Source organism: Mirounga angustirostris, unplaced genomic scaffold (genome assembly GCF_029215605.1).
Source record: "Mirounga angustirostris isolate CCGP_5_RB_7025 unplaced genomic scaffold, mMirAng1.0.hap1 SCAF_5, whole genome shotgun sequence".
NCBI lineage: Eukaryota > Metazoa > Chordata > Mammalia > Carnivora > Phocidae > Mirounga > Mirounga angustirostris.
The window spans coordinates 51,585,519-51,609,420 of record NW_026991713.1 but is presented as its reverse complement, the minus strand read 5'-3'; the positions used below and the strand labels follow the sequence as shown (position 1 = coordinate 51,609,420).

Here is a 23,902-nt window from a genome sequence, read left to right as displayed (position 1 = left end):
ACCTAGAAGTAGGATTGCTGGATCATAGGGTAACTCTGTGTTTAACCTTTCAAGGAACTGCCAGACTGTTTTCCAAGGCTGCTGTGACATTTCACATTCTCACCAGTAATGTGTGAGGGTTCCAGTTTTGCCAAGAAATGCTATTATCTTTTTTATAAAGCCATCTAGGGGGTGAGAAGTGGTATCTCATCGTGGTTTTATTTTGCATTTCTCTAATCTGAAGCCAATTTTTCTATAGTCTAAAAACTAAGAATGGTTTTTTACATTTTTAACATGTTGAGAAAAATATTTCATGGTACATGAAAATTATCTAAAATTTAAATTTCAGTCTCTATAAATAAAGTTTTATTGGAATATAGCCACATCCACTCATATGTATTATCTGTGGCTGCTTTTCTCACTATAATGAAGTTAAGTAGTTACAGCAATGACTGTATGGCCTACAAAACCTAAAATATTTACTATCTGACCATTTACAGAGGAAGTTTACAAACCCCTGGTCTTCAATATAGTTGGATGAGACCAGAGGATCTGGGCTAAGAAGGAGGAAATATGACTGCCCAGTGGGAATGAATTTTGTTCTTTCTCTTTCTCTCTCTCTCTTTCTTTCTTTCAAGTAGGCTCCACACCCAACATTGGGCTCAAAAACTCACAACCCTGAGATTAGGAGTCACATGCTCTACCAACTGAACCAGCCAGGAGCCCTGGATTTTTTTTTCCTTAGTAAAAATAGAATGCAAGCTGGCAGAATAAGGAAAAAAAATCAGGGTATTATGAAACTTAGGTAAACCACTGTATTTTCACCTGAATCATTATTATATGATCTTTCCAAATCTGGGCTCTCCCCATTTTATAAATTTCTCTTAGAATTCTATTCCTAATCTGCTACTCTGATTATACATTGTCAGAATCCTCTAATGTTTTCCCTCACCCACAGACTCTTAGGACCATTTAACCAGGGTCCTGCATGATCTGGCAGCATCTTAATTTTCCAGCGCTCACCTTTCTTTTCTTTAAGATTTATTTATTTATTAGAAAGAGAACGCGAGTGTGCGCATAAGCGGCGGTGGGGGGAGGCCTTGGGGGGTACGTAGCACAGAGGGAGAAGATAAGCCAACTCCCTGCCAAGCTAGGAGCCCAACTCGGATCTCCTTCTCATGACCTGAGCTGAAACCAGGAGTTGTATGCTCAACCAGCTGAGCCACCCAGGGACCCCAACACTCACCTTTGACTAGACCTTTGACTAAACCACCCAGCTGGAATTCCAGGATTCTGTGCTTGCTTTCTTTTTTTTTAAAGTAGGCTCCACACCCATTGTGGAGCCTCACATGAGGTTTGAACTCAGAACCCTGAGATCAAGACCTGAGCTGAGCCCAAAAGTCTGACACTTAACCAACTGAGCTACCCAGGCTCCCCCAGGATTCTGTGCTTTCATTCATACTTTCTCTTCTACGTGGAATGCTTTTCTCTTCTCCAAATCCTAGACACTTTATTATTGTTATGGTGAAATGTTTCAAGCTACAGAGAAATAATATAGGAATATCTGTGCACTCACCAACCACTGAGCTTTGTCAAATCCTACCATTTTCCATGTTCTGTACTGTTAAAAAATTATCACAGACTTAGATATCTTTAAAACCTCCTCAAATACCAAGTCTTTTAAATAGGCCTCCTAGATGCACCAATCAAAATTAAACTTTTTCCTATGATTTCCTGTAACACTTTCTTTGTGTCTCTATCATCTGACCTGTTCTGCCCTTGCAAAATATTTTCTTTGAGTATTCCTTACTATTATCATTCTCATAGTGGGGTACAAAGATTATTTTAGGTAATCTAAGAAAAGGACATGTAAAAATATAAAAATTGTGTTTATTTAAAAATGTACATTAGAAACATATGTACACACAAGTACTTGAAAATATATATCTAGAACATCAACTCCATGATTTCCCAGATATCCTTTAAGACATGGCTAAAGTAGGTCAATAGAGTAGAAAATTATTGAGTAAATAATAATGTTAGAAAAATATTAAGTAAAAATACAGATGATATGGCAAAAAAATTTGAAGATTGTACTCAAATAATTTAGCTTTGAAAACTTAGCTTATTAGAAGAGGGACCCAGTTTTATTTATTTTTTGTATGCCCTAAGTACCCAGCTAACTCAGAAAAGATGCTTATTAAATTGAATTGATTTCTCTCTGGAATGAGATCCTTGAAAATCATATGGAACCTCCTAAACCTTTGACAGACCACGTAAGACATTTTGCCCATGTCGAATGTCCCTGGCACATCTGCCAGAGAGACAGATGGTGCTTTTTCCCCCTTTCCCTTTCCTGTCCATTATGACACATTGCTCCAGTCAGGGCTTGATGAAGTATGAAATAATGCTAGTGATAGTCCTGTTCTGAAGGAATGAGGACTCGAGCTTACCAGAATGCTCTCATCAGCATCACTTCAACAGACCAATCTCAACAAATTTCAGTTTGTGGACCACTTTAGTTCTTGGATCTGGTCCACTACACACACACACACACACACATACACACACACTCTTACGTTTAGCATACTTTATGTTTTAGAGAAATATTTCTTGGTCTCCTTAAAATTCACTATTTTGTGGCATCTTTTCATTATTGTTAGCACTGAACCATCCGAAGTCACACTGGCAACTGAATTTAGTCTTGAGACTTGGCAATGAGGAATCATTTTGTATAACCCAATGCACGATGTTAGCCAAATTATGTCATACAGTTACAAAACTCCTGTCCTGTCTTCCAGCTTTTCTGAGTAAGTGTGGCTTTTTGAGAAGTTTCGCTCCTCCTGCCCTAAAATGACCTTACATGCTCTCAGATATCAGAGGATCCTAATTGTGATGAAATCTTTCACTTTGTTTCCTTTGTTATAACCTGCTTTTTGAGGTGGTATTTGGAAGAGTGGGGAGTAGTGGGAACCCCTCAGGCCACTGAGTCACAAAAGGAGATCAGAACATGTCTGAAGTTTGGCTTAACCCCCAAAGCTTCACTCATATTGGATTAGATGAGCCTCTGGGAGAAGCCAATGAAACTGCTATATATGGCTTTCATGTCTTTGTTTCCTAATTCCTACTGCTAAGGCATGGGTCTTTGCTGATCTTTTTTTTTTTTAAAGAATTTATTTATTTGAGGGGTGCCTGGGTGGCTCAGTTGGTTAAGCGACTGCCTTCGGCTCAGGTCATGATCCTGGAGTCCGGGGATCGAGTCCCGCATCCGGCTCCCTGCTCAGCGGGGAGTCTGCTTCTCCCTCTGACCCTCCTCCCTCTCATGCTCTCTGTCTCTCATTCTCTCTGTCTCAAATAAATAAATTCTTTTTTTTTAAAAGATTTTATTTTTTTATTTATTCATTTGAGAGAGCGAGAATGAGAGAGAGAGAGAACACATGAGAGGGGGGAGGGTCAGAGGGAGAAGCAGACTCGCCGCCGAGCGGGGAGCCCGATGCGGGACTTGATGCCAGGACTCCAGGATCATGACCTGAGCCGAAGGCAGTCGCTTAACCAACTGAGCCACCCAGGTGCCCGGGTCTTTGCTGATCTTAAAACTCCATGCCAGGGGGCACCGGGGTGGCTCAGTCATTAAGCGTCTGCCTTCGGCCCAGGTCATGATCCCAGCGTCCTGGGATCGAGCCCCACATAGGGCTCCCTGCTCAGCAGGAAGCCTGCTTCTCCCTCTCCCACTCCCCCTGCTTGTTTCCCTCTCTCGATGTGTCTCTGTCAAATAAACAAAATCTTTAAAAAAAAAAAAAAAGAAGAGTGAAAAGTGATAGCAGGATACTGAACTCAAGAGCCTATGTTGTACATTCTACCATATTCATTTTGCAAGAGGAGATGGAGTTTCAGCAAAACGGCATGCATTACATTAACGATACTAATTCATATTTAATTTTATAAACTTTTCCATCATAAATCTTTGTTGATTTAATAAGAGCATAAGGAGTTTTCTTACACCTATATTTATGTTAGTACATATTAAAGAAGCATGACAACAAGAGAATTTAATTTTGAAGGTCCACAGGAATTTTAAAAGTTTAAGAGTCAATTCTGCTTAGAGGAAAGTTTTGCTTTTCTTTCTTTGTCTTCCTAACCCAACTACACCCTCTGGTGGTTGTAGTTGCTCATAGAAGTAAAATACTCCCTTTATAAATGTGTCCTTTTCACATTGGTTTGTAGGTCAGCCGTGCAGCAGACGGAATAATTTCCCTGTAGAAACAATGTTATAAACAATGGCAGTTATTGCAGGATAGCCCACAAAGACCCACCGTCACTCTGTGTCACTTGATCTACAAGCTCGTCCCTCCTCCACCGCCTTCCTTGCTGGCCGAACAGATCACCATATCCACAGTCACTGCCAACACTGCTACAACTCTGTCCCCATCACTTTCAGGAGTAGAAAGAGGACAGAAGTGAGTTAGTGTTTGGTCAATTCCAATATCTTTACTTATAGGCATAACTTCTGCCCTGAAACCCCACACCTCTCCTGGGGCCTCCAGAGGAGAGGGCCACCTAGAAGGACACTTAGAGGTCCTCTTTGCCTCTTTTGAGAATCTTGGGGCACATAATCTTGCTTCCTTTTCTTTTGCCTTTTTGCCTTTGGCTTCTTTTATCCAGAGCCCCTCTTAACTTCTTCAGGGTCAGAGTCACCTTCCAAGTAGACAGCAAGAGGAAAGGAAAAGCAGACCGGAACAAAATGGAAAGAAAAGAAAATCCTTTGACTCAAGGTTTCCCCAAACCCAGAAGCCAATCTGATAGCTAACCAATAAACCTTCAAACACCTTGTCCCTCCATGCTTGAAAACCTTCCCTCACCAGGCCCTTCTAAGCGCCGGCTCGACGAGGAAGGGCCGAGGTGAGACACGATCTCAGCCCACCTGGTGCACATCATACCATCAGCACTCACGTGCGATTCCGTGGGCCCCTCCCCGGTAAGGGACAGTGCCGGTGTGGACCCTGCTGTGTCTGGACGGATAGAAATCCTGTTTTAAAGGGACTAGAAGAACTCTTTGGTATATTACTGAATCCATTTATAGTGACAAAAGGGAAAATTTATACGATTTTAACAACGTAGGAAAAAAGAGCAAGAACATACAGACAAGTGAAATGCTTCAGCTAGAGTACCTGACTGGCAAATGACTAAATTTGGAATTACCCTAACATTGACGTTTAAAATAAATGGAAATGGGGGTGCCTGGGTGGCTCAGTTGGTTAAGCGACTGCCTTTGGCTCAGGTCATGATCCCGGAGTCCTGGGATCGAGTCCCACATCGGGCTCCCAGCTCGGCGGGGAGCCTGCTTCTCCCTCTGACCCTATCCCCTCTCGTGCTGTTTCTCTCTCTCTCTCAAATAAATAAATAAATAAAATCTTTAAAAAAATAAAATAAAATAAATGGAAATGTTCTTGATTGTTTTATCTATTGCTATTTAATAAACCACTCCAGGGAGAGTGGGAGAGGCCTCGGAGCTGGCCAGGAAACAAACTGCTGCCAAGGGTTTTTGATACACACCAGCAGCATCCCACTGTGATACGAATTTTTTTTTCCCTTGTAGGTAAGGAAAGGAAGAGAAAACAGGAAACATTGGAAAGATAAATGGGGTCTTTCCCGTGAAGGTGAGCTTCATTATTTTTCTGTTGAACTTAGTGATTAGTTTAGATTAGATTAATTAGTTAGATTAATTTAGTGATTAATAACAACTGAAGATTGGTGAGAATGGGTAGGGTTCCTATTACTACCTAAATATTTGTATTTAAATTTTTCTCTGCACCATGTATCCTATTTGAAAATAATGTTTCTGTAGAGGACAACAACAACAATAAAATACTTTGGGTGTGAAAAAATAAATTAAAAAAAAAATAAACCAATCTAAAACTTAGAGGCTTAAAACAACCCTTTATTTAAAAACAAAACAAAACAAAAAAAGTTGAGTTCATAGAAACAGAATAGAAAGTGATGGCCTGGGGCTAGGGCGCAGGGGAAATAGGGAGAGGTTGCTACCTCTCCCAACTTTCAAGGGTACAGACTTTTAGTTGTAAGATGAAGGTTTGAGAATCTCATGTATAACATGGTGATTTTGGTTGATAATACCATGTTATATAATTGAAACTTGCTAGGAAAGTAGAACTTAAATGTTCTCACCAAGAAAACCCAACAGGAGAATACGTAGGTAATGGATGGATGGGGGGAAATCCTCTCACAATGTTTAGGCAGATGAAATCATCACATGGTGCACTTGTAAATAGCTTACAGTTTTGTCAGTTGCATTTGGAGAATGAAAAGAAAGGAGAAAACCCAGAGGTTTGTCAAGTTTCTCTTTTGAACAGTGGGATGAATGAAGTACCATTCATGGAGAAGATTGGGGGAAGAACAGATTTTTATTTTGGGGAGATGCAAGGAAGAAAATATAAAATTCCATTTGAACATATTTAAATATGTTATGCCCACTCAATAATTTGTAATTAAACTAGATAGTATAAGGTTTACTCAAACTATGCAAGAATAAGCCAGGTTATAACAAAATGCCACACCATCTGGGAAATTAGAATAGACGATTAGTATTTAAAGTATGAGTTCATCAAGCAAGTTAATGTGTCTGTTAGGATAATAGCTATAGTTTATTGAGGTGTTTTTATTTGTTTGAACCATATGAAATTGTGGATATTGACAATGCCATACGGTTTGTCCCAGTATGTAGTAGCCATAGAATTATATTTTATATATAAATGAATGACTATTCACAAAAACCCTTAAGGTAGACTTTTTCTTATAAGTGGAAGTTGTGGAAGAGGTTAAATAACCTGCTAAAAGTCTAATGAGGAATTAGGCAGGAAGGAATCAAAACAAGGTCTTTTTGTCATCGAATCTGGACTCTAAGCCACAAAGTTACACTACTGAGATTTCTAGCCAAGAAACCGAGAAAATGAGAAAAGCTTCAGACCCCAGATACACAGATAGGCAGATACAGGAGTGCTTGGTCTGACTGGATGGAGAATTTCTGGCTGTCTCCCTCCTACAGAGACCCAAGTTCAATCAGACCTTACAAGCCGGAATTGCATTTTAGAAGTAAACACAATGAACAAAAAGAAATCAGATAGTTAGCACTATTAAAAGTTGCTCAAAAATTTCCATCAAGAGGGCCTGGGTGGCTTAGTCAGCTGAGCGTCCACCTCTTGATTTCAGCTCAGGTCATTATCTCAGGGTTGTGATTTTGGCTCCAGTGATTATTTCAGGGTTGTGAGATAGAGCCCCGAGTTGGGCTCTGCGCTCAGCAGGGAGTCTGCTTGAGATTCTGTCTCCTTCTGCCCCTCCCCCTTTTCGTGCTGTTTAAGTCAAAGGCTAAAAAAAGTTTACGTGATTAAAACGCTTTCTGTGTACCCTTGGAAGAATATTTCCCACACAGCTCTGGCATTGATAAATATCAGTTAGGTCCAATAGTCCTACACGGCGGTAAGCAATAGAAATGGTCACTTGGCAATTAAGTCACACTCCTGCTAACAGAAAATTGAATTTTTAAATTTAATAACCAAATGAATCTGTTCCTCAATGCTATATTGATCAGGGGCTCTCTGAGTATAGTAGCTGGTCTCCCAATTGGTCCAAAAAAAATAAAGCCAGTACATTTATTTATTTATTTTTTATTTAATTTTAAAGGCCAGTACTTATTAATCTATAAGTTCTTAGCCAGCTTTGATATTATTTGATAGTAATAATAATGGTAATAATAATAATAAATACCATGTACTGGATCCTTACTACATGCCACATACCAGGTTACGTGTATTAACACCATCTTTGCATAAAAGCTCCTAACAACCTCATGGGATAGGTTGTACTATCTTAGTTTTGACTGAAGCATAGAGATACTAAGTAATTTCCCAATGTCCAAAACTAGTGCAGAACTGAGATTTAAACTCAGCCATTTAGGGGCACTCAGTTGGTTAGGTGGCTGCCTTTGGCTCAGGTCATGATCTCTGGGTCATGGGATCGAGTCCTGGTTCGGGCTCCCTGCTCAGTGGGGAGTTTCTTTCTCCCTCTCCCTCTGCCCCTCCCCCTACTTGTGCGCCTGCTCTCTCTCTCTAATAAATAAATAAAATCTTAAAAAAAAAAAAAAAACTCAACCATTTAAACTCGATTTAAACTCATTTAAACTCAAAACCCATGCTCTTACCCCCTATTTTGGATATGTGTGTACACATACATGCACATATATGTGTATATATAAAATGGTAGAGCTGATTACCGTGAGTTTACTTTTAGTGTGGGTGGTAAATGGCAATGCATATATATTATAAAAGTGGTCAAAGAGTCCAGAATCTTCAGCCCAGCCTGAAAACTAGCTATGTGTGCTTGCTTTTTTGATGATCCTTTGTATTTGTAAAAAGTTATATATGTGATTTTCATATTCAAAATTTTTCTACAATTAGATTTCCAAAAAGTAATTACTTTGTAGTGGAAGTCAATATTTAGTCAATCAAATGTGTTCTGATCACTAAGAAAGATGGATTATTTAGTGATTTTCTTGGCTTTGGCAACAATGCAAAAAACAGTAGGAAAGAACTGTAGCAGGCTAACCCTTTAAAGTGTTGATTTGGGGGCTCCCCTCCCACACTGTGCAAACAAATAGACAAATGCTGTAAGAAAATCAAGATGACAAATATTCAACCATTAGCTTTCAAGAATGCCACTCATGTAGCCCTACATTGAAAGATGCAGATGCCTTCTGACAGAGCTTTTGCTCCCACAGCTTTGATAAAGTATGCTCTCAGAGAAAAGAGAACAGTGGGAGAGGAGAGGCATCAAGCACCTCAGGCACGTGGGAGGGAAGCCCAAGCCCTGTCTATAGCCAGTGCTGCTTCCGGCCCAGAGCCAGGGCACTGTTTAGAAGCTGAGGTAGAGCCGAGTTGATCCTCTTCTGTCATTCGGTGGGTTCCACCATTCACCAGTGGTCAGCCCACTGTCCTTCATTAGTACAGTTTGAAGTCTTGTTGCCTTTGTCCCAAGGATCTTTTCATATGCTTCTGATTGACCATCTTCTGGGAGCAGTCCCTCATATAACAGCCCAGAACTCTCATAAACACCATTCTACTCCCCCCATCACTGCCCCCAGAGTGGAAACTAGAGGACTTGTAGTCCTTGATGGGTGATAGTGGAGGGGGCTTGGATGCTTTGTGGGGTGATGATGGTGCCAGCTGAAAGGGAAATGTTTGGTCCAAAGAAAGGATTATTTGGAATCCATGTGAAATCATCCACTGAGCAGAGGAATGCACTCCCCCATCACAGAGCATTAAGAAGTGGGAATGTTAGAGCTGGACAAGAGCTTGCAGAACATCTCGTCCCACCCCTCCACATGGTAGAATAGACTATTTGTTGGAGGTCAAATAGCTGGTTAATGGCTCAGCCGCAAGCAGTAATCAAATGTCATGAGTAAGTTTAATCCTCTCTCCAGTGCACAGCATGGGCACATCTGTTTGGGGAGCTCTTTCTTTGGGGTTTTCTCTGATCCTCTTTCAAGGCATCATATAGAGGACCCACTTTCTAAGTTTTTAGAAGCCCAAATTCAATATCTCACAGTGACACCAAAGTGAAGTTTTTGTTGGATTAGTTTATTGCCATAAGATATAGTGAAGACATTTTTTTCAATGGTTGGGAGAGTCATAACTGCTTATAGACGATTTCTCCTCCACAGAGACTCTATGAGACTGCTTGTACTAGCCCACAGGTGCCTGAAACTGAGCACCAGAATGCATTTAATTGTGTTGAAGAAAGTCCAAGCTTCCTTCCCCACGATAAATGAGGACCCGACCTTCCTTATAGCTATGCCTGTGTTCTTCTGTTCATTCTGTCATGAATACTTATTTCACTAGAATTTTTACAGGTGGAGAAGGAGGGTGTCTACTTATTACTCGGCATTTCTCTAATGATCACTTTGTAAACCACAGTTTATCTTTGGACATTTCAGTGGCTTCATACCACTCACCATCATTACACTAACAAAACTCATCAGGTTGCACTTTCTACATTTGCTCTCCATGGGCTTCTGTAACCTTTGTAGTTTTTTTATTTTTAGAAACTTTTTTAGAGAAACGCTTGTTTTTAGCACCACTTTACATATGTCAGTGTATTTAAACCGTTTCTTTTTTGTGGCAGATAAAAAACTCTAAGGACCTCTCTTACAGGTATTGTTGGAACATTCAAATAAAATCTGTTTATGAGACACAGGGATAGCCAGATATTAAACAAATCAAACAAGTTTTCTCATAAATATTAGGTTGACTCCTGGTTAACATTTTAGACTCTTGTTAATATTTCACACATTGTTTCTGTTCAACTAACTTGAGAACTTCATGAAAAAGTTGAATGGTAGGTTGGGTAAGAGGGTACCGCAATGGGAGCCTTTTTTCCAAGGCTGGCATGTGAATAAAGTACCTGCAAATCATAAAAAGAAACAAAATAGCTTTAAAAATAAGAATTTCACATTGGTCACATCAGTACGTATACACTCACTGGCGTAGGGCTGTTGGATATGGGGGTCTAAGCCATAAGATTTGGCCAGCATTTTCAGTTGTCTGATCTCCCCTATTGGGTGACCTAGAAGATCTCTGATATGTGTGCCTTTCAGCTCATTGAGACACTTTACTACAGGAAAGGAAGTGAATTTCATTAATAATGTATCCATTATGAAGGCATTAGTAGGGAAGTCAGGACTGTCCTCACCGCAGTGTGGGCTGAGGCTCCTGCTTCTTGTTTCCTTGGGCAATATGCAGGAAATTGAAATAAAAGGATCGGGGCGCCTGGGTGGCTCAGTCGTTATGCATCTGCCTTCGGCTCAGGTCATGATCCCAGGGTCCTGGGATCGAGCCCCACATAGGGCTCCCTGCTCAGCAGGAAGCCTGCTTCTCCCTCTCCCACTCCCCCTGCTTGTGTTCCCTCTCTCGCTGTGTCTCTCTCTGTCAAATAAATAAATAAAATCTTAAAAGAAAAAAAATTGGATTGTGTGAGACATGCCACAACATGGATGCACCTTGAAGACGTGATGCTAAGTGAAAGAAGCCAGACACAGTAGGCCATATATCGTATGATTCCATTTATGTGAAATGTCCAGAACAGACAAATCCACAAAGAGAGAAAGTGGATTAGTGGTTGCCAAGGGCTGGGGGGGAGGGGAGCATGGCATGTGACTGCTTAATGGGTACCAGCTTTCTTTAGGGGTGATGAAAATGTTCTGCTATTAGACAGTGGTGATGGTTGCACAACATTGTGAAATGTATTAAAAGCACACTTTAAAATAGTGAATTTCAATGTATATGCATTTTACCTTAAAGAAAAAAAAAAGAGGAAAAAAAATTAGGTTGTGTGGACCAATTCCCAGCAGGCCAAACAAAACCCTTCTGGGGGGAAAAAAAAAAAAAACCCTTTTCTAGGAGCCAGAGTGGAACCTATGATGTAAAACCACATGGAGGAAAAACAAGGTCCACAAATTGGGCTGAAATGTTTTAAAAAGCCCATCTAGGGCCATAATGTATGCCTGCACATCCTTTTATGTCTGCACCCAAACTGGGAGCAAAGCTGTGCCTGCTGTACCCTTTTCATCTTAAGTCAGACGCAGGCTGGGTTTTTTCCTTGATAGGTGCTAATGCAGAGCTGAGCAGCTGCCAGCCTATAAATAGAAGGAGGAACCCCTAAGGTGCAGAACAAGCTGGCTGATGAACCCGTGCTTGTTACTGCTCTTCCTCACTGTTTTGTTCCTGAGGAAGAGAGGGGTAAAGGAAACAAACAAAAAGTAATAACCACACTCGTTGTTTCTCCTTTATCAATTGTTTTTCCCCCCCGCAATGCTTCAGTTAAATTCACAGTCCCTAATTCATCATCCCCTTCAGTAGGGTTTGTTACTCTTGATTCCTCACAGCATGTTAAAATCATTACCACTTCTGTGAGGTGCTGCCTGCAACAAAGACAATGAGTGAGAAACAGTTCTTCAAAGAGAGTTTGAGGTTTCATTAGTCTTTTCTAGCCTGGGAATACACAGTGGTTCTTAGAGCTCCCCCAAACCCTACCTTACCACAGATCAAAGTGTGAGATGCTATTAAAAACAAAACCAGGGGCGCCTGGGTGGCTAAGTCATTAAGCGTCTGCCTTTGGCTCAGGGTCCTGGGATCGAGCCCCGCATCGGGCTCCCTGCTCCGAGGGAAGCCTGCTTCTTCCTCTCCCACTTCCCCTGCTTGTGTTCCCTCTCTCACTGTGTCTCTCAAATAAATAAATAAAATCATTAAAACTAAAAAATAAAGGGGCGCCTGGGTGGCTCAGTCGGTTAAGCGTCTGCCTTTGGCTCAGGTCATGATCCCAGGGTCCTGGGATCGAGCCCCACATCGGGCTCCCTGCTCGGCGGGAGGCCTGCTTCTCCCTCTCCCACTGCCCCTGCTTGTGTTCCCTCTCTCGCTCTGTCTCTCTCTGTCAAATAAATAAATAAAATCTTAAAAAAAAAATAAAAATAAAACCAGAATTGCCCATCTTCATTTCATCTTCTACATATTGGGCCATGTTGCAGTTCTGCCTGAAAATCAGAAATGAGGGGATTTTACTGCAGATTAGATTCAGACTTTTCTTACCTGAATTCTTCTCTGTAGTCGTTCCTAATATACTCAGCTAAAGTCTTGCTGTACCGCAGGCAGCTCTTGAGGATGTAAAATTGCTGATACAACAGAACTGCTTGGCTGGGACTTAGCAACTGAAATGAAGCTGAAAGCCCCTTTACCATTTGTTTCACAATACTGGCCACGAAAGTGATCTAAACAGGGAAAAAGCAGTTGCATGTAGGCCGCATGCCACGCATACGGCACCTGTTTCAGCTGAGGCCTCACCTCTGAAGCTAGGCTGACGTCCTCACCACCCCTACACCAATACTCTTGCACTGTTTCTCAATGAAATGGTTCTCAGAGAGCACCAGACCATAGACCGACTGGGTTTACCATTCGCCCCCCTCTAAGCAGAATCAGAATGAGTACTGTCAAGGAAATACGGTTCCAATGTAAAAGGAGAACATTGGCTAGAAGGGGAACTTGGAAAGGTCCATGGCCTCCTCCAGGATGGAAGATGGTTTCTCTTCTCTTCTACTGTGAAGGACAAATGGCCCCCAGACATAAACTTCCTGGGACTTTCAAAGAGGGCTCCTCCAAGGCGCTGGTTCTCAAAATTTAGTGTGCACAAAAATCACCTAGGCAGCTCAATACACATGCGTTATCCTGACCCCCCCCCTCGAGATATTTACCATAACAATTCTGATGGTTTTGTTCCTCGACAACACCTTAAGAAACACTAAGTGAGAAAGCAAAGAAAACCAGGCTTGACACAAGCAATGATGTTGATGTTCCCCTGTTAGCTGGGGCTTTTCATCAAGGGTATGTCTGCTATCATTTCTGAGGGGGAAATTAAAATGGAAATAGTAGCAATAATGTGAAGTTATTGAGTTGCTGCTTCTCACACACACAAAAAAGTCATTTACAACAGAACCAAGGGGCATCAGGCTGGTTCCGTTGGTAGAGCATGCGACTCTTGATCTTGAGGTCGTGAGTTCAAGCCCCTACACTTAGTGTAAAAAAACAGAACCAAATAACAAAAACCAAGAACAATGGATTCCACAAGTTTTTGTTTATTTGTTTGTTTGTTTGTTTTTGAGGGGGGCACATTTTCAAACAACTATGTGTAAGTGTAGGCTACTATAAAAACAGAAAGGAACTCTAGTGTCCTTTCAAGCTCTAACCAGGTCCCTTTGCATGCCCATTAAATTAGTATCAATAGGGGCATCTGGGTGGCTCAGTCGGTTAAGTGTCTGCCTTTGGCTCAGGTCATAATCCCAGGGTCCTGGGATCGAGCCCCACATCGGGCTCCCTGCTCAGCGGGAAGCCTGCTTCTCCCTCTCCTTCTGCCTGCCGCTCTGTCTACCTGTGCTCTCTCTCTAGCTCTCTGTCAAATACATAAATAATCTTTAAAAAGAAATTAGTATCAATAAATGTGTTGCCTTTTCAATTGATGTTGGTACTGGCCCTTCTTAAGTAGGATGGATGGTTTGGAATGGGTTCACCCCAATTCAGATCTGTTTACACATATTGACTAAATATGGTGTCAGGCAAACACAGATTGAGGTTGGAGAGTCTGGAGCAGTAGAACAAAGCAATGACCATTTGGGGATTAAATTTTTAACTTCTTTTGCATCTTGCTCTAACCAAGCAAGAGAATCAGAGCTGACTGACATGCAGGTAGATTCAATGATCACAACAGTTTTCTTGCTTGCACATTTCGCTCAAATGGCCTGTTTCTACCCATACTCTTTAGAACGGAGTTAATATTGAAGCTTTCAACAGTGCTAGTGGTCCTTTTGCCACCTTTCATCCTGGCATACTTTATGGTCACAGACTGGCTTCATACTCAGTTCCTTTGGTGAACCAACCCTAGAGGTTGATAAAGAAACTTCCCTGTGGCTTGGAGTCTTTAGTACCCCCAGACTTCACACATCAGTTGAGATGTGTGATGATAGGTTCTGCAACCACTGCACAGAAAAAGTGAGGGTCTTGCATCTTGCACATAAGAGCTTCTCTTGCCATGAATGACTAGAACTTTATGATACTCCTTGAAGGGAGCCAGTGACTAGTTAGCGTCTGTGTGTTGCTCAAGGAGCCAAGTCCATGGGCTCAGTCTCCGTATAAGGCAGCTGGCTGTAATACTGACAAGTGTGTACCCTCTGGCGCTAACCAGATTTTTGTAAACATATGTCACAGGGGTCTGGCAAGAAAATCTACATTCCCAAGGACATACTCAGCATAACTATAGAAAATAGCCCAAAGTAGGGAACCACTGATGGCCAGCAGAGGCATGTTTGTATATGAAAAGAGAACATATTTTGTCATGTCAAGTCCTCCATTAGCAATGAAAATTTAGTTTGGTTTACTACTTTTTGAAGAGATCTCCAATTAAATGTATGTTGACTGAATATATGAATATATGAATGAATAAAGGAAAATTAAGTTTGGGGAAATGAGAAGAGATTAAGGGATGAAACTTTTATAGAATTAATTCAGCAGATATTTTATTGAATACCCGTTATGTGCCTACCACAACAGACATAGCTCCCACCCTCATGGCACTTGGAGTCTGTTGGGGGAGAATGACATTGTGTCAGTCTTGACAGACTAGGTTGTACTGTAGTAACAAATTCCATAAAATATTGTGGTAACAAATTTCACAACAAAGGTTTACCACTTGCTTACACTGGATGTCCCTTATGGGTTGGCAGGGTGGGGGGAGGGGGTTCTATTCATTGTAGTCACTGAGGACTCTATGGAATGCTGCCAGTCACCATGCCAGAAGGAAAAGATAATGCAGAGAAGCATGCGCTTGCTCTTAAACCTTCTGGCAAGAAGTGACACAGCTACTGATGCTCACATTCCATTGGCGAAAGCAAGAACAGAGACCTACCTAATTACAAGTGGGGAGGGAAGTACAATCCTACCATGTGCCTGGAAGGAGAGAGAGCCAGAATGTATGTGGGCACTAAGGGCTACCACAGGGAAGAACCAAATAGTAACACCAACAAATGCCAACTGCAACAGTAACAAGTCCTATGAAGGGAAGGAAGAAGACACCAAGCTATGACTATGTGTGCCAATAATGGGGGATCTGATCTAGTCAGAGGTGAGAAAATCATCCCTCCACCCTGTCCCAGGAAGGGGCACTGAGGCCTGAAGGATTAGTAGGAGTTAACATGGAACAAGGAAGGAAAAGCATTTCAGACAGGCAGAAGGACCAGTGAAGGTCCTGTGATGGAGTTGGGGGTGTTGGAGGTTGGCAGTGATTAAGAGGCCCACGTAAGGAGAGTGAGGAACTAGATGAGCCTTGTAGGCTATCTCTTTTTTATGAGAGATTTAAAGCAAGGCATGACATAATCAGATTTTTTTTTTAATAGATCCCTTTGACTAGTTGGTGGGAAGATAGGGACAGATCATGTAGATGTGATTGTAATGTCAAGGACAGAGACAGTGGTACTATGGACTAGGATGGCGGTAGCCAGGACAGAGTACCCCAGTGAGCCCAAGTGTTAATTCATACTCGCCAACTCATACTCATTGTTTAAGATAAATGTTCAGGGAGGGGCATCTGGGTGTCTCAGTCATTAAGCGTCTGCCTTCGGCTCAGGTCATGATCCCAGGGTCCTGGGATCGAGCCCCGCATCAGGCTCCCTGCTAACCGGGAAGCCTGCTTCTCCTTCTCCCACTTCCCCTGCTTGTGTTCCCTCTCTTGCTGTGTCTCTCTCTGTCAAATAAATAAATAAAATCTTTAAAAAAAAAAAAAAAAAGATAAATGTTCAGGGGGCACCTGAGTGGCTCAGTTGGTTAAGGAGCCTGCTCTTGATTTCAGCTTAGGTCGTGATCTCAGGATCCTGGGATCCAGCCCTGCATTATCAGGCTCCCCGCTCAGTGGGAAATCTGCTTAAGGAATCTCTTCCTCTCCTCTGCCCCTCCCTCCTGCTCACTCTTGCTCGCTCGTTCTCTCAAATAAATAAATAAATCTTTTTTAAAAAAGACATGTTAATATTTTCACTTACTTATACAGCTGGTATTTTAATATATTCTGTTTCCTATAGAATATATTTTAGGGTTTTTCCTGAAATGAAGATCACATTTAAGAGATCATTTCAGGGGGCGCCTGGGTGGCTCAGTTGGTTAAGCATCTGACTTTTGATTTTGGCTCAGGTCATGATCTCAGGGACATGAGACAGCCCTGCATCAGGCTCTGTGCTGAGTGTAGAGCCTGCCTAAGAGTCTCTCTCCCTCTCTCTCTGCCCCTCCCTGCTCATGCTCTCTCTCAAAAAAAAAAAAAAATTTTTTTTTTCAAAGGATATCATTCCAGTACCTTAAGCACTCAGGCCCCAAATATAAAAATGCTTTATTTTAATTAAATAATAAAATCATCAGATTTACATTTTGCTTCTGTTTTATAAATGACTACTTATAGAGAAAATTTGTATTTTATTAATTAAGCACAAGAGCACCTATTTAATTAGCTGTGAGTGGTGGTCTTGTTTTTGCTTCTTGGTACTTACTATGGGAGGACGACTTTGTAGGAAGGACATCATCCAGCTAATAGCAAACTTTGTTGATCCCAATCCAAGATTTCCCTGAAAGACGCAAGGAAATAAACAAGTTATGTTCATGAAGTCCAACTTATACATGAAAAGAAATTCATTCTCTAATACATTTTATCTTTTTTTCTCTCCATCTTCTTTTTTTTTAATTTTTTATTGTTATGTTAATCCCCATACATTACATCATTAGTTTTAGATGTAGTGTTCCATGATTCATTGTTTGTGCATAACAGCCAGTGCTCCATGCAGAACGTGCCCTCTTTAATACCCATCACCAGGCTAACCCATCCTCCCACCCCCCTCCCCTCGAGAACCCTCAGTTTGTTTTTCAGAGTCCATCATCTCTCATGGTTCGTCTATCCCTCCGATTTCCCCCCTTCATTCTTCCCCTCCTGCTATCTTCTTCTTTTTTTTTTTCTGAACATATATTGCATTATTTGTTTCAGAGGTACAGATCTGAGATTCAACAGTCTTGCACAATTCACAGCGCTTATCAGAGCACATACCCTCCCCAGTGTCTATCACCCAGTCACCGCATCCCTCCCACCCCACCCTCTAATACATTTTATCTTGATTAATGAACTCTCTATAATCAGTATTTAGAAAAAAAAATTAAAAATAAAATCAGTATTTAGGAAAATAAACTAGATGAGTACTTAAGAGCAAAAGTAGTATCATTTAAGTCAGCTGATTTTGGAGACCATTTCTAATACAAATATACTAAAGGTATATTATCCATATGATATATAATCACAGGTATGTAATAGTCATATGATATATATAACAATCATACAATATAATATGTATGATAAAAATATATATTGTACCTGCTGAAAGACAAGAAGTATCTCGTATAAAAGTGCCGTAGCTGTATCTGTATATTCCACAATAAGCTTCTGTAACTAGAATTTTAAATAATAAGACAATATAATTGGCAGAGCCAAAAAAAATGGTAATTTCTCCTGGTTACCATTAGGTACTTATAAAAAAATTTTTGATTAACTGAAAATATAATGAGTGTGGTCAGTTTTCCTGTTCTGTTTGGTTCAGATATTCCCTCCCCCCAAAAAAATGGCCCTCATAAAAAGACGACACATTGAATAATGTTTAAGAAGGTGGATCAGGGAAAGAAGATACAATGGCTCACAGAATGCTAACACAAAAAAAAACTGTGCACTTGATTTGCAAAATCATTCAGATCAATAACCCTACATCCTTTCAAGACTATTGAAATATGTTCCCTAGAGTTAAGGTAGGAGATTCTCTGGGAAATTTAAGCTTATGCCCAGTCTGTAAAATGGGTAAATATAGGGCTTAGAGACTTTTCTTCTTTTTCTTGCAAGAACTCCAGTTAGTGAGGCTGTTTTCTAGCCTCAAGTTACTCTTCTAGCCCATACACCACTTGGTGCATGAGAGCTATGCCTTTGGGCATTTCTACAGGCCAACGCATCTTCCCGAACAGTATTCGTTGCAAGAAAGAGCTCTAGTTTGAAATCTCCCAGTCTGTTAGACCTTGGAACCAAAATGTATATGATCTGCTCATGGCTGCACTAATAGCCCAGGTGCAAAAGATCACCAAGTCTAAAAGCAGGAAACTCAGACCTATCTATTCTGCCCACTACATATTTTTATATGGAAATACCATAGGCAATCAAGTCAGCGAATCCAAAACCAAATTCATTGTTTCCCTTTTGAACCTACTCTTCTTGCTGTAATTCTTATCTGACACCCAGGCCAGAATTTTTTTTTCACATCAACCTGTTGATGCAATTTCCTAAAAATTTCTGGAATCTGTCCTCTTTACAACTACCATCCCTTTTCTTTTCTTCATTAATTTACTCAACAAATATGCATCAGACACTGTACTAAGTGTTGGGGATACAATGGGGAGCAACAGAGACATGGACCGTGCCCTCATGGAAGATAGTGGGGGACAAACAACAGTCTAACAATCAAATAAATAAATGCCTCATTGCTAACTGAGATAAGAGCTCTGAAAGAAGAGTATAGAAAGTTAGGAGAGCTCTAAAATGAGGGCCTAAGTCTCGTTTCGGGGGTTGAGGATAGCTTCACTCTAGCCTCTGTCATTCCTCACTGGACAACTGCACTAGCTTCTTAGCCCTGCCTAAGTCTTGCTTCCATCCCATTCTTTAATCCCTAATCCACTTACTCCGCTGTTGAAAATTGTATCATAGATACTCCACATAGTCTCTAATATTCATATATATGAATAGGGCTATAATATTCATACAGATGAATATTATATTCATGTTATATTTAATTAACGTCTGTCTCTCTAACCAGACTATAAACCAGTGAGGGCAGAGGTTGTGTCTGTTTTGCTTCTTGTTGGGACCCCACTGCCTAGCACACTGTTTAGCTCATTACAGAGTTTCAATAAATATTTACTGAGTGACTGAATACATCTAAGAGTTTTCTAAAACATAACTCTAATTGTATGTTTAAGAACTATCAAATCATATCCCATCCTTTAAAAAGAATTGTGTTGTTCTGCTCAAAATAAACTAATATTAAGCTGATTTATTCTCTCAGATTATATGCTTTCTAGATAGTCTGATATTTCTAATGTTTTAGTAAAACCTTAGAAAAACAAGTAATTCTCGCTGAGTTTGCACTACTTGGATAGATAAGGAGATGGTAAACTAAGGCAAGAGAGTTAGCCCTAAAATCTTTTAAAGACTGCTCTTTTGGGCGCCTGGGTGGTTCAGTTGGTTAAGCGTCTGCCTTCTGCTCAGGTCATGATCCCAGGGTCCTGGGATTGAGTCCTGCCTCGGGCTCCCTGCTTCTCCCTCTCCTCCCTCCCTCCCTCCTGCTTGTCCTCTCTCTCTCTCTCTCTCTTGCTCTCGCTCTCTCTCAAGTAAGTAAAATCTTAAAAAAAAAAAAGTGCTTTTTTACTATTAGACCCCTACTGTGGAATTAGATATACATAAATATTTTGTATAGAGACAAACAGATTTATCGAATACATACTGAATACTAATTATTTTCCTTAGTATACATACTTTATTTTTCTTAGTATACATACTTTATTGTTTTCTTTTTTTTTTTTTTTAAGATTTTATTTATTTGAGAGAGAGAGCACAAGCAGGGGGAATGGCAGGCAGAGGGAGAAGCAGGCTTCCCACTGAGCAGGGAACCCGATGCGGGACTCAATCCCAGGACCCTGAGATCATGACCTAAGCTGAAGGCAGATGCTTAACTGACTGAGCCAGCCAGGCACCCCAGTATACATACTTTAAAATGTATGAAACAGGGGCGCCTGGGTGGCTCAGTTGGTTAAGCGACTGCCTTCAGCTCAGGTCGTGATCCTGGAGTCCCTGGATCGAGTCCCGCATCGGGCTCCCTGCTCAGCGGGGAGTCTGCTTCTCCCTCTCACCCTCCCCCCTCTCATGTGCTCTCTCTCATTCTCTCTCTCTCAAATAAATAAATAAAATCTTTTAAAAAAATGTATAAAACAGATACATTAATATTGACAGAATAGCTATCTAAGTTTTGAGGTTAATGGCAAAATATTTACTCTTTGATTAAATTATATTTCTATATTCTACAATATCATGCTCCACATTAGAAGACAGAAAGCCAGGGCACCCCTACATATTATATTTAGTCTACCCCCAAAATCTCATCTCACCTCAGCATCGAAAGACATCTCAACTAAAGTTGAGTCAGCCACCAACTGGATATCAAACACAGGACAAGATTTTGGAATCTGAGGTTCACTAATTAAAATTACCAAAAGATTAAATAATGTTCCCCTGAAAAAATAAATAAAAGGCAATTGATGAATAAAGTTTGAAAAGAAAAACAGTAAAGCCAAGTTTGTAGACACTGACTACAATTAAAAGTATAAAGCATTGCAGACCATTCTTGACTGAACTTTTGGATCCTTGGACATGCAGACAATTAAGTAGTGGTAAAACATTTAAGTGAAAATATATAATTTCTTGGTCTTTTGACTCAAAGCAAGTTTTGTTTTTGTTTTTAAAGAGAGTGTGCACAAGTGCGAGAGCAGGGGTGGGAGGGGCAGAAGGAGAGGGAGAGAGAGAATCTTAAGTGGGCTCCACGCCCAGCACTCAGTCTGACCCGGGGCTCAATCTCACGACCCTGAGATCATGACCTGAGCTGAAAATCAAGAGTCCATCACTTAACAGACTGAGCCACCCAGGCACCCCTCAAAGCGAGTATAGTTCTAGAAGTTCACATAGCTTAGAAAACTTAGTAAGTCTGGACTTAAGGGAAATCTGGGTGATTTCAGTTAAAGCAGTATTTTCCAAAGGGCTCTTTCTGCCCTCCCCCACAAAGGGCTTTTTTATGGACTATTAATTCCAGGCAGTATTATAGTCAAAATAGATTCTGTGGTCGAAAGAGGTATAGGAGATACTTGGTTAAACCGGTTCATTGGATATCTTTACTATTGGACTTCACAGAAGTTTTAATATACTCATATGCACTGTGTATCTCCAGGACAAAGAAACTGCTGTATGAAGCTTTTCTTAATGCTTATTTAATCACAGGTTTTTTGACTCTAGGACTCTTTTTAAAATTTTTAAATTGAAATTTGGTTGACATTAGTTTCAGGTGTATAAGATAGTGATTCAACAATTATATGCATTATCAAATGCTTACCACGATAAGTATAGTTACCATCGGTCACCAAATGAAGTTATTACCGTATGACTAACTATATTCCCTATGCCATACTTTTCATCCCCGTGACTTACTTATTTTAAATTTGTACCTCTTAATCCCCTTTACCTATTTTACCCATTCCCCCCATTCTCCCCCCTTTGGCAACCACTTGTTTGTTCTCTGTATTTATGAGTCAGTTTCTCTTTTTGTTGTTACTTGTTTGTTTACTTTGTTTTTTAGATTCCACATATAAGTGAAATCATATGGTATTTGTCTTTGTCTGACTTATTTTACTTAGGATAATACCCTCTAGGTCCATCCACGTTGTCACAGATGGCAAGATTTCATTCTTTTTTATAGCAAAATAATATTCTTCTTTATCCATTCATCTATCAGTAGACATTTAGGTTGCTTCCATATCTTGGCTATTGTAAATAATGCTGCAGTAAACATAGGGTTACATACATCTTTTTGGATTAGTGTTTTCATTTTCTTTGGATAACTACCCAGAAATAGAATTACTGGATCATATGGTACTTATATTTTTAGTTTTTTGAGGTCCTCCATACTGTTTTCCAGAGTGGAAATGGCCAATCTTACTTTTAGAAGATCCTTCCAAAAATCAACAAAACATTTCATTTAGAAGCTTTTCCTGATATTAAGTTTGAAATGACATTCCATTTACTGATCTATTTAAAGTCCTTTATTTTCAGCAACAGCTTCTTTTCCAAGTATCATATATCCAGGGTTAAGGGAAGGGACTCTCAAATTCTGGGTAACTTTCCGTGATAATATATGAATTCAACCATAACAGTATTAAAATATGAATGGATTTATGGCACATTTCAAGAAGAATTCAATGAACTGAGTTGAGCTAATAAAATCTTTACTTATGAAAAAAATAAAGAGGAAAATGCTGAAATGATTAAATGCTTTTTTATTTGCTCAAATGGAATTTAATTTGAAGTCTACTCCTCCTGCTGACACTATTTAAAATCCACTAGGTCAATAATAGAAGAAATTTTAATCTAAATGGTAGTTTCATCCCCAAAATAAAGACTTTATTATAGGATTGACATCACAGCCTTAAAAAATGGTGCCAACAATTTTGATACTTTCATTGTTTAGATTGTTATTATTTCCAATGTGAGAATTTTGAATGCATTGCAATATATTTTATAATATATATACAGACTTTGAAAGGTAAACTCATGGTCTTATAAGTCGGTCTGTGTTATTGTGTTAGGCAGAATTCTAATATGGCTTCCAAGATTTTTGCCCCCTGGTATATACACCTTAAATAATCCCTTCCCCTTAAGTATGGACAGGACCTGTGAATATATTAGGCTCTTACTCCTGTGATTATGTTATGTTAGATGAGAAAGGTAAAGGGATTTTGCATACATAATTAAGATTCCTAATTTGTTGACTTTTGAGTTAATCAAAGGGAGATTATTCTGGGTGAGCCTGATTATCCATTTGAGCCCTTCAAAGAGTGCTTAGAGCTTCTCTGAGCTCAGAGATAGTCTCCTGCCAAAAAGCAAGCCATCGTGAGTTTATAGCTATAAAGAAATTAATGCTGGCCACAAAAACCCAAATGAGCTTGGAAGATGACCCTAAGCCTCTGATGAGACTGCAGCCCCAGCCGACACATTGACTGCCATCTTGTGAAAACCAGAGCAAGATGATCCAACTGAGCTATGCCCAGATTTCCTGATCCACAGAAACTGTGGGATAAACAATTTATATTGTTTTAAGCCACTGAGTTTACAGTGATTTGTTACAGGGTAATAGAAGACTAATGCAGTTATATTAGACATTAGCTGCACTAGTTAAGGCTACAGGTAACATGACTTGACCCTATGCATGTCAAAATTGGCTGAAACATTAGTATGACAACCAGACTCTATTATAGCAATATAATATATACATTGAAATACATGAAAAGAATTAGTCATATCAGGAAAGAGGCTTGCTATAGTAGGGCTGATGTGGCCAAACCAAGTTAAGACAGAACAATTAAAAACAGAGCAGAGGTTAGTAAGAGTGATGGTTTTTCAACTCAGATTGAGAGAGGTAGGGATCAAAAGGTGG

General features: G+C 40.2%; 1 protein-coding gene and 1 long non-coding RNA gene across 2 annotated transcripts in view; one reads left to right on the top strand and one right to left on the bottom strand.

The window, feature by feature from the left end:
- Nucleotides 1-23,902, top strand: part of LOC135364415 (uncharacterized) — a 124,682-nt gene that overhangs the window by 19,807 nt on the left and 80,973 nt on the right. The window contains exon 2 of the long non-coding RNA XR_010411477.1: nucleotides 5,576-5,636. This is a non-coding gene — a long non-coding RNA (uncharacterized LOC135364415). The remainder of the gene's footprint in view (nucleotides 1-5,575; nucleotides 5,637-23,902) is intronic.
- CUNH12orf56 (chromosome unknown C12orf56 homolog) overlaps nucleotides 10,303-23,902 on the bottom strand; it is a 92,336-nt gene continuing 78,736 nt past the window's right edge. The window contains exons 9-13 of the mRNA XM_045868720.2: nucleotides 20,811-20,934; nucleotides 17,986-18,060; nucleotides 17,117-17,191; nucleotides 12,630-12,808; nucleotides 10,303-10,449 (exon numbers count right to left, since the gene is read on the bottom strand). Coding sequence (XP_045724676.1) covers nucleotides 10,323-10,449; nucleotides 12,630-12,808; nucleotides 17,117-17,191; nucleotides 17,986-18,060; nucleotides 20,811-20,934 — 580 coding nt within the window. The 3' untranslated portion in view covers nucleotides 10,303-10,322. The remainder of the gene's footprint in view (nucleotides 10,450-12,629; nucleotides 12,809-17,116; nucleotides 17,192-17,985; nucleotides 18,061-20,810; nucleotides 20,935-23,902) is intronic.